The sequence below is a fragment of the Carcharodon carcharias genome, chromosome 9, assembly GCF_017639515.1.
Source record: "Carcharodon carcharias isolate sCarCar2 chromosome 9, sCarCar2.pri, whole genome shotgun sequence".
Taxonomy (NCBI): domain Eukaryota; kingdom Metazoa; phylum Chordata; class Chondrichthyes; order Lamniformes; family Lamnidae; genus Carcharodon; species Carcharodon carcharias.
Genome location: NC_054475.1, coordinates 75,243,773 through 75,257,268, shown reverse-complemented (window position 1 = coordinate 75,257,268; position 13,496 = coordinate 75,243,773). Strand labels below are relative to the sequence as shown.

The window sequence follows — 13,496 nt, the reverse complement described above, 5'->3', positions numbered from 1 at the left end:
CGCTGTCTCTATCAATCTGCTTTTCCACTGTCTCTATCAAACTGCTTTTCCACTGTCTCTATCAAACTGCAGTTCCACTGTCTCTATCAAACTGCAGTTCCACTGTCTCTATCAAACTGCAGTTCCACTGTCTCTATCAAACTGCTTTTACAGTGTCTCTATCAATCTGCTTTTCCACTTTCTCTATCTGTCTGCTTTTCCACTCTCTATATCAGGCTGCTTTTCCAGTCTCTTTATCAGTCTGCTTTTCCACTGTCTCTATCAAACTTCTTCTCCACTGTCTCTAATAAACTGCTTATGCACTGTCTGCTAATCCACTTTCTCTATCAGTCTGCTTTTCCACTGTCTTTTTCAAACTGCTTTTCCACTGTCTCCCTGAATCTGCTCTTCCACTCTTTCTAACTGACTGCTTTCCTGCTGTCTCTATTAATCTGCATTTACACTGTCTCTACCAAGCTGGTTTTCCACTGTCTCTATATGTCTGCTTTTCCACTGTCTCTATCAAACAGCTTTTCCACTGCTTCTTTCAGCCTGCTTTTGCAATGTCTATAACAGTTTGCTTTTCCACTATCTCTATCAAACTGCTTTTCCACTGTCTCTAATAAACTGCTTATCCAGTGACTGTATCAAACTGCTTTCCGCTGTCTCTATCAAACTGCTTTTCCATTCTCTCTGGCAAGCTACTCTTCTACTGTTTCTATCTGTCTGCTTTTCCACTGTCTCTATCACACAGCTTTTACACTGTCTGTATCAATCTGATTTTCCACTGTCTCCCTCAGTCTGCATTTCCACTGGCTGTATCAAACTGCTATTCCACTCTCTCAATCAGTCTGCATTTCCAACATCACTATCAAACTGCTTTTACACTGCTTCTTTCAAACCACTTTTCCACTATCTATCAAACTGATTCTCGAATGTCTCTTTCAAAATGCTTTACCACTGTCTCTAACAAACTGTTATTCAACTGTTTCTTTCAGTCTCCTAATCCACTTGCTCTATCAGTCTGCTTTTCCACTGTCTCTTTCAAACTGCTTTTCCACTGTCTCTATGAATCTGCTCTTCCACTCTTTCTAACAGATTGCTTTCCTCCTGTCTCTATCAATCTGCTTTTCCACTGTCTCTATCAATCTGGTTTTCCACTGTCTCTATCAATCAGCTTTTCCACTGTCTCTATCAGCCTGCTTTTGCAATGTCTATAACAGTCTGCTTTTCCACTGTCTCTATCAAACTGCTTTTACACTGTCTCGATCAAACTGCTTTTCCACTGTCTCCATTAAACTGATTTTCCACTTTCTCCATCAGTCTGCTTTTCCACTCTCTGTTTCAAGCTGCTTTTCCACTGTCTCTTTCAAACTGCTTTTCCTTCTCTCTGGCAAGCTACTTTTGCACTGTCTCTATCTATCTGTTTTTCCACTGTCTCTATCAAACAGCTTTTCCACTGTCTGTATCAATCTGATTTTCCACTGTCTCCCTCAGTCTGCATTTCCAATGACTCTATCAAACTGCTTTTCCACACTCTCAGTCAGTCTGCATTTCCAACGTCTCTATCAAACTGCTTATACACTGCTTCTTTCAAACTGCTTTTCCACTATCTATCAAACTGATTTTCGAATGTCTCTTTCAAAATGCTTTAACACTGTCTCTATCAAACAGCTTTTCCACTCTCTCTATGAGCCTGCTTTTCCACTGTCTCTATAAAACTGCTTTTTCACTATATTTTTCAGTCTGCTTTTCCACTGTCTCTCACTGCATACTTTTCCACTTTTTCTTTCAGTCTCAGTTTCCACTGTCTCTCTCAGTTTGTGTTTCCACTGTCTCTATCAGTCTGCATTTCCAACAAATGACTGGAAATTTTATCGAACTAAATATTTGGAATATGATAACCTTTTCCTTCTGTCCCTAACCCATACTGTATTCCAAAGCCATTGATTCTATGCCTCCCTATGGCAAGTCTCTGAAGCTGGAGCAGAGTGTTTGTAACATTTTTGTCATATTTGACCAAAAGTCGCACTTCTCACTACATGTCTGCTCTACCCCTAAACTGCCCATTTCCACCTGCCTATCATTGTCTGCCTCAGCTCAGTTGCTGCAGAATTTCTCCTTCATTCCCTTGCCACCTGAGACCGGACGATTCCAATGCCCTCCCGCTGCCCTTCCACATTCTTCCCTCCGTAAACTGGAATTCATCCAACACTCTGCTGCCTTTATCCTAACTCATAGCAAGTCCTGTCCTCCTATCAACCATCCCCTCTCTGACCTCCATTTGCTCCTGTTCAAACAATGTCTTGATATTAAAATCTTCATCCTTGTTCATAAATTTCTCCATTATCTCATCCCTCCCTATCTCTCTATGGGCAGAATATTGCCTTTGGTGTTCGAGGGCGGGTCTAACATGCTAACGCATAAATTGACACACGATGATGTTGGGCGTGCATCCTGATGTCATCGCGCCTCATTTCGATATTGCATTCAGCAAGCGCACGCCAGAGGCGGCTGTGTGCCTGCTGAACAGTCAATGGCCTATTAAGGCCATTTAAAAGGTAATTAAGGTTGTTATTAACGCTGCTGGCCCAACATTAAGGTTGGTGGGCAGGTGAAGAGCCGAAGCGGCCTTCGCATTTTTCAGGAAACCTCATCCACAGGTGGGATGATGTTTCCTGAAGCTTTTATAAAATAAATAAATAATTTTTCTCAACTTCACAAACATGTCCCAGCTCATGCGACACTGTCACATGAGGGGACATGTTTAAATAATTTTTTAGTTTATTTATTTTCAAGTTTTATTATCTACTTAATCTCCCCGAGGTAGCTCCGTGCCTCAGGGAGATTGCTGCACTCTCTTGTGCACATGCGTGAAAGAGCACAGGCCCTGACTCTCCCTCCTCCCCCTTCCCGCACAGGTAGTAAGCGATACCGGCCATGCGTTACGCTAGGCAGGCCTTAATTGGCCTACCCATGTAACATGGTGGCGCGTACCCTATCGCGGGCAGTGATTAGCTGCGCACCCGTCCCCGCCTGCTCGCACCCAGCCCGCCTACCATTGGAAAAATTCACCCCTATACTCTCCCCCAGTCCCACATCCCTCTGAGATATCTGCGTTCCTCTAAATCCGGCTTCTCAAGCGTCCCCTATTTTAATCGTAGCACCCTAGATGGTTGTGTCTTCAGCTGCTGAGACTCTATGTTCTGGGATTCTCTCCCCAAACTTTTCCCTTTCTGTACCTTCTTCTAGATGCTGCTTAAAATGGACTTCATTGGCCAAGCTTTCAGTCACTTGCTGCAATATTTCCTTACATGACTCGGTGTTAAACTTAGCTCCTGTGAATTGCCTTGGCATGGTTTATTATATGAGACATTTTATATAATATTATATTTTTATTATACTTAGTATATTATATTATATTTACAAGTATAAGATGTTGAGAAAATGCTCCAAGTAAAACCTACAGGCTCTATTTCTTTCCATGAAAGAACAAAGCCTCTGTGTTGATGAATGTTTCCCACAGGGAGCTCCCCTGCCCTTTCTCAGTCTGCAGGTCTTACACCCCTATTATGTGAAAATGGTAGAAAGCCAACTTTTTCTTCAGCTATGTGTTAGTACTTATAGTCATTTGGAAAGGCACCCAAAGAATGTCTAAGAAGAAAAATGGCAAATAACTCCTTTTATTGTAAGCATGCAGCATTTGTATAATTTTATCCTTTCTGTATTCATTTTGTTTAAGCTATTAGTCTGAATTATATTAGAGTTGTTAAGGTAAACTAACCTACTGAATTGTGGAAACCAGACTCTCATTATGGTCAAAGTGAAATTCTGATTATGATAAATTACATGGACAATCTCCAATAATGGACCTGAGATTGGAACAGAAACAAAACTGAATATTGAGTGTGGTAATCCAACTGAAGTTGTGCTGAGTTTCCAATCTAAACAGGCCAATCAGTACAAGGGATTTTGGGTGTACTGGTATACAACCGGCAACAAGAAGATGCCAGCACTCTTTCATCTTGTGATTGACTATGCGGAGAACAAAACTGACAGGAGTGAAAAGCAGGAATCAACTGAGGATTTACTATCAGCTTTCTAGCAACATTCTAGAGACATGCCAAAGAGTTCATAATGTAAGGAGCATTTGACACCTCTCAACCACTAAACAGGAATAAATGATTTTTAAAAAAAAAAATATTGTTTAATGTGAGGCATTTGTATATCCAAGGCTCAGAGGAAAACCTTTCTTTAAAAATGTGATGAGAAATCTGAAACTCCATCTTCCTGATGGGAAGTGCCATTAACAGCTTATCAAATCCTTAAAAAAGCTGGTAAAAGTGCTGTGCCTTCATGGCTCATTTGTGGAAAACTGGAAGTCAACCTGGAGCTGAAACGTATTTGCCACAATTTAATTGTTTTCGGATCATTGTTGAATTTTAATTTTAAGGAAAACTGATGGCAGCAAATTTATTAAATTCCTAGGATCCCTGTTAAAGACACAAAGATTTTGGAGAAAGAAAGTAAAATGGAGTTTGGTTCTTTTTTGGGTAGCAAACTTTCTTTAAGGGCAGAATTTTGCCCTTGGTGGACGTGCGGGCCCCACCGGCCCGGCGGCGAACGAACAGTTGACCCCCGCTGCTGAAATGGGGCTCGCCGCCATTTTGAGTGGGCGGGTCAATTAAGGCCCATCCAGCGGCCTGCCTGACAGGAAGCGCTATGCACTTTCTGTGTTGGGGTTGGAGGGGGGCAGTGGGGAGGGCATCCCCAGCTGTCAAAGTGTGCTTTTTCAGGCATGCGCACAAAACAGCGCACTGCTCCCTGAGACTAAGTGCTGACTCAGGGAGATTAGTGACTGTGTACAAAACTTAAAAAATAGAAAAATAAAAATATTATTAACATGTCCCCCTCATGTGACAATGTCACACGAGATGGAACATGGTATTAAATATAACATTACATTTATTAAAGTTTTTAAAAAGGAACATGAAACTTCGTCCCGCCAGTGGATGAGGTTTCATGTATTATCAGCAGCTCACTGGGGCTCCTGGCCTGCCCACCAGCCTTAAGGTTGGATGGGCAGGACTTTAATTACTTTAATGACCCTGTCAATGGCCTCAATTGACCATTGACATGTCGGCGGGCAGACGGCTGATTTCACTGTCTGACTGCCTTCGTAAAAATTTAAAGGGACTGGGATGACATCGGGGATTCCTCCCAACAGCATCCTGCATCATTTTCCCCTCAGCGAGCGGGCCCTGCCCCCAAATTGCCGACGGGAAAATTCTGGCCGAAGTCTACTTGAAAGCTGTGTGATGTAGGATGGCACTGGCTGAATCAGGCTGACCTTGGCTGTGCCTTTTCACACTACTATGACCCCAGGCCAGACCCCAAATTTTGTTACAATCTGTTTAGGAGCCATTTTTTTTGTTAAAGTCGGCAAAATTTGAAATCCCAGGCACTCACAAAGGGAATAAAGCCACAAAATTCCACAGTTTTGATAATTTTACTATGCTTGAGTTAACAAAGCAAACGGTCAATACTATCTATCTCATACTTAACGTCCAGAATTAACATGAGGTAAACATGAATTAATGGGCAAACTGTGGTCAAACACATCATACTACACATTAAATGTTAGATACTTCCACAGGTGCTATCTTATAAAAACACAGAGACACAAAAAAAATAACGATTTCATCATCACATAAATAATTTAAGTCCTTCCACTGGCTGTGGCTTTTAATTTTACTGGGATGAGATTAAACAGGTTCCCCAAACTTTCTCAGCAACACATCCAGCTGTCAGTCATCACTGTGAGTCACAGAAATTCTTCAAACTCTGTCTTCCTCCTGAGGAATTTTAGCTGCTCCCTTCCAAAGAGCTCTTCTGATCCATAGGCCGACAGCAGCTTGACTCTATCCGAGTTCCACGAGTATAGCCTCACCCAAAATGCACACTACTCTAGATCGTTCTTAAATCTGCTTCCAGGTCCAGCTTTCTTGATCACTTTTCCAGCTGAGCTGATCTCACGCTGAGATTGTACCCCCTGTGTTGGTCTCTCCAGCATCTAAACATAGACATGGTCCCAGCTTCTCAGTCACGTTGCTACCAGGGCTTCCTTGAGCCCCAACTCCTAGCTGCAAGGGGCTTCTCCGAGCCCCAGCCCCTCAGAAACACAGCTAACGTCAGCATTTCAGCTGCATGGAGTCTCTTTGTCTGCTCCCATCTAACTGTTCACTAGCTGTTGTTCACTGTCCCTTAAACTGGTCGATTAAGATCTCGCAGCAGGGTGCTGCCCTTGTTCCTGAGTAGAATCAAACATATCAAAGCTATGTATGTTACAGTGCTACAATCTCGGTCAACAAAGGGTCACAGCCCCAGCCCCAAACCCCCTCCCAACAGATACAAACTTACAAATACACACAGGCACAAAACTAATCCATCACAACACAAACAATTTAAGCCCTTGCACAGACTGCTGATTTTTATTTTTCTGGGATAAGATTAACCCGGATCATATATTTACTTTCAGCAATGTCAAAGCTGTTGCTTAGTGAAAATACATCAGGCATTCATAAGAAAGTAAAAATTTAACAGCAATAGAAAGAAATCAGGATTTGACAAATATATGTTAAACAATTAACTGATTGGGCCTGAAGAAGAGGTTTCTCAACAGTAGTTTTTCTGTTTCTTGGGCTTTTTTTGTAAGAACAGGCAACCATAGTTCTAGGGACCACATCAATGGTGATGAAGGAATATCGAGAGCTTGTCTCTGCGATGAGAGCTGCTCCGGAGAGTTAATGGACCCCCCATCTTCACTGGGAAGCTTTTGGTGCAAGGAGGAGACCCAGGCTGTTAAGAATCATCAAACAGCACAGCATGGTGACAAGCTGGAAAAAAGCACAGCCTCCTCTAAGGCTTGGCTATAATCCATTCAAGGTCATTAGTTATCTTCCAAGCCTGAGTATGCGTGGGGGAGAGATTTGGGAATTACACTTGAAAGTTATTGCAGACTTTCTGTCTAAAAGGAAAGCTGTCAAATCTGGAGATTATTTGTTCCTTCAATTGAAATTGAAGAGATACATAATACAAGTTGATCTTCAAGCACTTCTGAAGTGCTTAATGGGATAATCAAATTGTATTGTTCAAAGGAGTCCTGCTCAATGCTACCAGCGATATTGGATCTACGTAGTGCCATGCCCCAATATATTCTGAACTTCAAATTATCTTTTATATTTTAAAACTGACCACCAAGAGGCTGCAAAACATAGCCACCCAAGCTTCACCTGACTTTGTTTGTTGATTGAAACCACTCCCTTCTCTCAAGAGGGTACAAAAGGAACATTCCAGACTGATGTTGAATCAATAGAGATAAAAACAAAAAACTGCGGATGCTGGAAATCCAAAACAAAAACAGAATTACCTGGAAAAACTCAGCAGGTCTGGCAGCATCAGCGGAGAAGAAAAGAATTGACGTTCTGTTGAAGGGTCATGAGGACTCAAAACATCAACTCTTTTCTTCTCCGCCGATGCTGCCAGACCTGCTGAGTTTTTCCAGGTAATTCTGTTTTTGTGATGTGGAATCAATGCCTTTTCATGAAACTAATTCAAAGAATATTATCAATTGAATGGGTCACTCAAATATAAAGACAATGGCTGTCTCAGACTGTCAAGCAACAACACAGAATAATTAGAACCAACATACACACCACCCTTTGTTTGAAAGAAAGGGCGTGGAACTTGTGGAAGTCACATGATGAGGGAACCATTTTGTTGACTACCTTTTAAACCAGCAGGAAGCTGCTTGTCGACAGAGATTCCCCCAACAACCAACAAACTCACTGCAAGTCATACAAGCAGTCAATACCTTGAAAGGGGGAGATCCCAAAAGAGAGATAAGGATTCCCCCAAACTGTTCCAGTTAAATTTCACCTGGGAACCAATCTCTTGTCATAGAGTTTCTAAGAGACCTCACAGCTGCTGAAAATCCTTCACTTTACAAGACCTTCACTTCAACTAAATCACCAACTTTATCTCAGAAGCTACAAGCCTGTCATAAAAGAGATTGAGATAAGTGTAAGCTGTAACAGTATATTACCTTCATCTGTATCTAATACTTGTATATGCAAGGGTGTATGTGAGATGAGTCAGTGAAATATTGCATTATTTTGGGGTAAGTGGATGATTATAAAAATACTTCTAAACATACATAAAGCTTGCCATTGCAATTACTTAATTGGGACACTCATTTTGAGGGTAAGAAAACACTCACCTTGTACATACAAACATACAAGCAGAGAAAGGACAGGATTTCACAGTCAGCATGCAGGGGCGGGCCCAACACGCCAGAGCGTAAAAAATTGCGTGATGACGAGTTAAATAAAAAGCTTTTCTGGAAAATAAAAACATGTCCCATCTCATGTGACATGAAAGAGTGCTGGCCCCGACTTTCCCTCCTCCCCCTGCCCGCACAGGTAGTGCTCAGTATATTACTCTTAATTGGCCCACCCACGTAAAATGGCGATGCGAAGCCAATTGCGGGTGGCAGTCGGCTCCATGATCGCTCCCGCCGAGCCCGCCCAATGCAGGAAAAATTCAGGCCATAAATTCAGTCCATGACAGCAGCTGGAAATAAACAAAGGCTTCCAGACACCCTTATCCTTTGACGAGATAGCCTGGAAGCAGAATTGGCTTGTATCAGATGTTGCGTATGGCAAGATCTTGGATACAAGTATGTGCGTGTGCAAATGTAATATGTTGTGCGGAACAGGTCTCACACATGCTCTGTCATGCTTGTATCACTATTATATGGAATATTTAATAGCCTGAGAGACTAAAGCTGAATGTAAAAGCTCCCGTGCTGCAGCCCTCCTTGCATTTGCGGTTGAGCTGCCAGCTACCAGGCAGGTGAGCCATGCGCTTTTCTAGCTTAGTGCCCTAATGGTCTTCCTATAATATGGTGTTCAGAATTTGAGCTAGAGATTGACAAAGTACAAAGTCACTATCATAATCTGTAAACACCAATATTCTGTACTTTGTGCTGTACAATCCAAGGCTCTAATTTCCTTATTTCTCACTGCTTCACACTGTGAAAGCTTCAATCACCTGCCATCAATGTTATCAATTTATAAATATTGAGTCTGCCTCAGATATATTATTGGGTAAACTTCAATAAGTGGTCTGAGGATCTTATGCTCTGGAGTTTGCCTGTAATGCCCAATATCTAATAACATAATAGCACAACACTGGTTGTAATAATTAGACCCGCTGTGATTGAAACACTTTCAATCTTTCCATTCTGTCAGTCTGTGGCCTTTCTTTTAACCCTGTGAAGCTTTACTTAATTTTAATACAAAATCCGCAAATATAACTAAGTTCAAAAACCGGTCCCAGAGTAACAAAATAAGGCAGCCACATTTGTATGTAGAAGGATAACATATGTAACACTTGCAATTCATAAAAAGCACTAGAATATCTCAGCATGAAATTGACAAAGACCTAAGAGTCTTAGTTGACTTGATAGCAAACATAGCCAGCTGATGGACTGTAGAAGTCAGCAATGTGTGTCTGTTTCTCATTACTCATCCCGTGTGGTACGTGGCATATGACACAGATTAATCAAGAACAGTCAGCATGCATTTGTTAAGGCAAGGTCTTGGTCGGCTAACTTGATTGAATTTTTTGATGAAGTAACAAGAAGATTCAATGAGGGCAGCGTATTTGATGTAGTTTATATGTATTTTAACAAGGCTGTTCACAAGGTCCCATCTGGCAGAGTGGTCAGAAAATTATAAGCTCATGGATTCAAGGCAAAGTGGAAGTTGTGTACAAAATTGACTCAAGAGCTGGAAGCAAAGGTTATGGTTGATGGGTGTATTTACGACCAGCAGGCTGTTTCTAGTGGGGCTCAGAACTGGGTCCTTTGCAGTTTGTGGTATATACTGATGATTTAGACCTAAATGTAGGAGACATGCTGTAAGAAGTTTGCAGAAGATACAAAAATTGGCCATGTGTCAATCATGAAGAAAATAGCTGGGTACTGCAGGAAATTATGAAAGGACTGGTCAGATGGACAGAGCGTGACAAATGGACTTCAACCCAGAGAAGTGTGAGATAATATATTTGGGGAGGGCAAACAAGGAAAGAGAATATCAATAAATGGTAGGATATTGGAGGTGTAGAGGAACAAGGGACTTTGGAGCGCATGTCCATAGATCCCTGAAGGTGACAGGATGAATAGATAAGGTGATTCTCAAGATTTTTTTGTTAGTTTAAGTATAGAATATAAGAGTAGAGGGAAGTGATCCTAGAAATGTATAAAGCATTTGCTAGAGTACTACAGCTGTGGTCACCATGTTGTAGGAAGGATGTGACCACACTAAAGAGGGTATGGAGGAAATTTACGAGAGCGTTGCCAGGCACGAAGAATTTGAGTAATTTTTTTCTAAGAGGGTGAAGAGGGTGTGGAACTCAGTGCCTGAAATGGTGGTGGAGGCAGAAACCCTCAACACATTAAAAAGTACTTTGAAACATATTTGAAATGCTGTAACCTACGTCGCTTGGGATCAAAAGCTGGAAAGTAGAATCAAACTGAATAACTCTTTCAGTCAAAACAGGCATGATGGGCCATAAATGTCTGAGATTCTGTAATGATTTCCATGTTAAAAATGGAAGTTTTTCATGGTGAGAGTGGTAATATTGAGTAAGACGATTTTACCATCACACCAGGTAAAATTTGCTCCAAAAAAAACAGTTATTACCTTAAAATAGTTCCTTAGAAGAACTAGTAGGCCTCAACACTTCAGACAGCATACTGAGGATGGGAGCAAGATCCCATATTCCCATCTTCCACTACATGTAACCACCTCTCTAACCTGTTCCAGTCATTCCTCTAGACGATAGGCAGAGTACACTATCCGAAATGGCTACCTGTTCTTCTAAGGAGCTATTTTAAGGTAACAACTTCTCTTTTCAGAGCAAGTTTTAATGGTGTAACCATAAAATCATCTCACTTAACTTCTATATTGCTTTTAATCATTTATAATGTTTGAATTCTAGTCATGTGATGAAAATGAGCAAATCACCTCCAACTTGAATCTGAGCATTAAAAAAACAGCTCCTAAACCAGTTTGTTATTCACTCATGGGATGTAGCTGTCACTGGCTCGGCCAGCATTTATTATCCCTAATTGCCCTTGAGAAGGTGGTGCTGAGCTGCCTTCCTGAACTGTTGCTGTCCATGTGTTATATATATGCCCACAGTGCTTTTAGGGAGGGAGTTCCAGGATTTTGATCCAGCGACAGTGAAGGATCGGCGATAGCTTTCCAAGTCAGGATGGTGAGTGACTCGGAGGGGAACTTCCAGGTGGTGGTGTTCCCATGTAGCCCTTGTCCTTCTAGATGGTAGTGGCTGTGGGTATGAAAGGTGCTGCAGTAGGAGGCTTGGTGAATTCCTGCAGTGCATCTTGTAGATGGTACACGCTGCTGCTACTGTGCTTTGGTAGTGGAGGGAGTGAATGTTTAAGGTGATGGGTGAACAGCCCCTATTTTGTCATTCTCCCCTCACTCAGTCCAGTGATTTACAGACACTCATCTTCTCAATCCCCTGTCCAAAAAGAAAGTGAAACCCACAATTCACCTACTCGCCGACTCACCATATCTGTGTCAGACACTGGTCCGAAACTAGTAACGTAGATGTCTGTTTTAACTTCCGTCACGCTTTCTGTGAGAAAACAAAAAAGGAAAATTTTGAAATTAAGGCTTTCCATTAATGTTAAAAACATCACTCTTGATGAGTCATTAAAATTAAACACGGCCCAGCACCGAATACAGTAAAATTCCACACAGCCAAGTACAGAATCCAGTAAAATTCCACACAGGCGAATAAAGAAACGAGTAAATTTACACACAGTCAAGTACAAAATTCAGTAAAATTGCACAGAGACCAGTACAGAATCCAGTAAAATTCCACACAGACCAGCAAACAAAACATTCAATCACCACACAGCCTAGTAAAGAATCCAGTAAGATTCCACACACACCAATACAGAAGCCAGTAAAAAATCCTCACAACCCAGTACAGAAACCAGTAAAATTCCACACAGCCCAATACAGAATCGAGTAAAATTCCACACAGCGCAGTACAGAATCCAGTAAAATTGCACACAGCCCAGTATGGAAAACATTAAAAACCCACACAGCCCAGGACAGAATCCAATAAAATTCCACACAGCGCAGTAAAGAATCCAGTAAAATACTACACAGCCCAGTACAGAATCTAGTAAAATACCAGATAGCCCAGGACAGAATCCAATAAAATTCCACACAGCCCAGGACAGAATCCAGCAAAATTCCACACAGCCCAGTACAGGTACCATTCAAATGCGACAAATCCCAGAAAGGAATCCAGTAAAATTCCACACCGCCCAGTATGGAAAACATTAAAATTACACACAGCCCATTACGGAATCCAGTAAAATTCCACACAGCCCAGTATGGAAAACATTAAAATTACACACAGCCCATTACAGAATCCTGTAAAATTCCACACAGCCCAGTATAGAATCCAGTAAAAATCGAGACAGCCAAGGACAGAATCCAGTAAAATTCCACACAGCCCAGTAGACAATCCAGTAAAATAACAGATAGCCCAGCACAGAAAACATTCAAATATGACACAGCCCAGTATGAAATCCAGTAAAATTCCACACAGCCCAGTATGGAAAACATTAAAATTCTACAAAGCCCAGTACAGAATCCAGTATAAATACAGACAGTCCAGGACAGAATCCATTAAAATTCCACATAGCCCAGGACAGAATCCAGTAAAATTCAACGCAGTCCAGTACGGAATCCAGTGAAATTCCACACAGCCCAGTAGGGAAAACATTAAAACACCACACAGCCTAGTAAAGAATCCAGTAAAATTCCAGACATAAAAATACATAAACCAGTAAAAATCCTCACATTCCAGTACAGAAACCAGTAAAATTCCACACAGCCCACAACAGAATGCAGAAAAATTCCACAAATCCCAGTATGGAATCCAGGAAAATTCCACATAGACCAGTATGGAAAACATTAAAATTTCACACTGCCCAGTACAGAATCCAGTAAAATGCCACACAGCCCAGTACAGAATCCAGTAAAATTCCACATAGCCCAGGACAGTATCTAGTAAGATGCCACACAGCCCAGTACAGAATCCAGTAAAATTCCACATAGCCCAGGACAGTATCTAGTAAAATTCCACATAGGCGAATACGGAAACAAGTAAAATTCCACAAAGCCAAGTGCAAAATTCTGTACGATTCCACAGAGACCAGTATAGAATCCAGTAAAATTCCACACAGCCCAGCATAGAAAACATTCAAACACCACACAGCCTAGTAAAGAATCCAGTAAAATTCCAGACATAAAAATACATAAACCAGTAAAAATCCTCACATTCCAGTACAGAAACCAGTAAAATCCCACACAGCCCACAACAGAATGCAGAAATATTCCACAAAT

General features: G+C 41.5%; 1 protein-coding gene across 1 annotated transcript in view; it reads right to left on the bottom strand.

Annotated features, from left to right (window-relative positions):
• LOC121282432 (gamma-aminobutyric acid receptor subunit alpha-5-like) overlaps window positions 1–13,496 on the bottom strand; it is a 529,643-nt gene that overhangs the window by 120,217 nt on the left and 395,930 nt on the right. Inside the window, exon 4 of the mRNA XM_041196144.1 lies at window positions 11,639–11,706. Within this exon, the coding sequence (XP_041052078.1) occupies window positions 11,639–11,706 (68 nt within the window). The remainder of the gene's footprint in view (window positions 1–11,638; window positions 11,707–13,496) is intronic.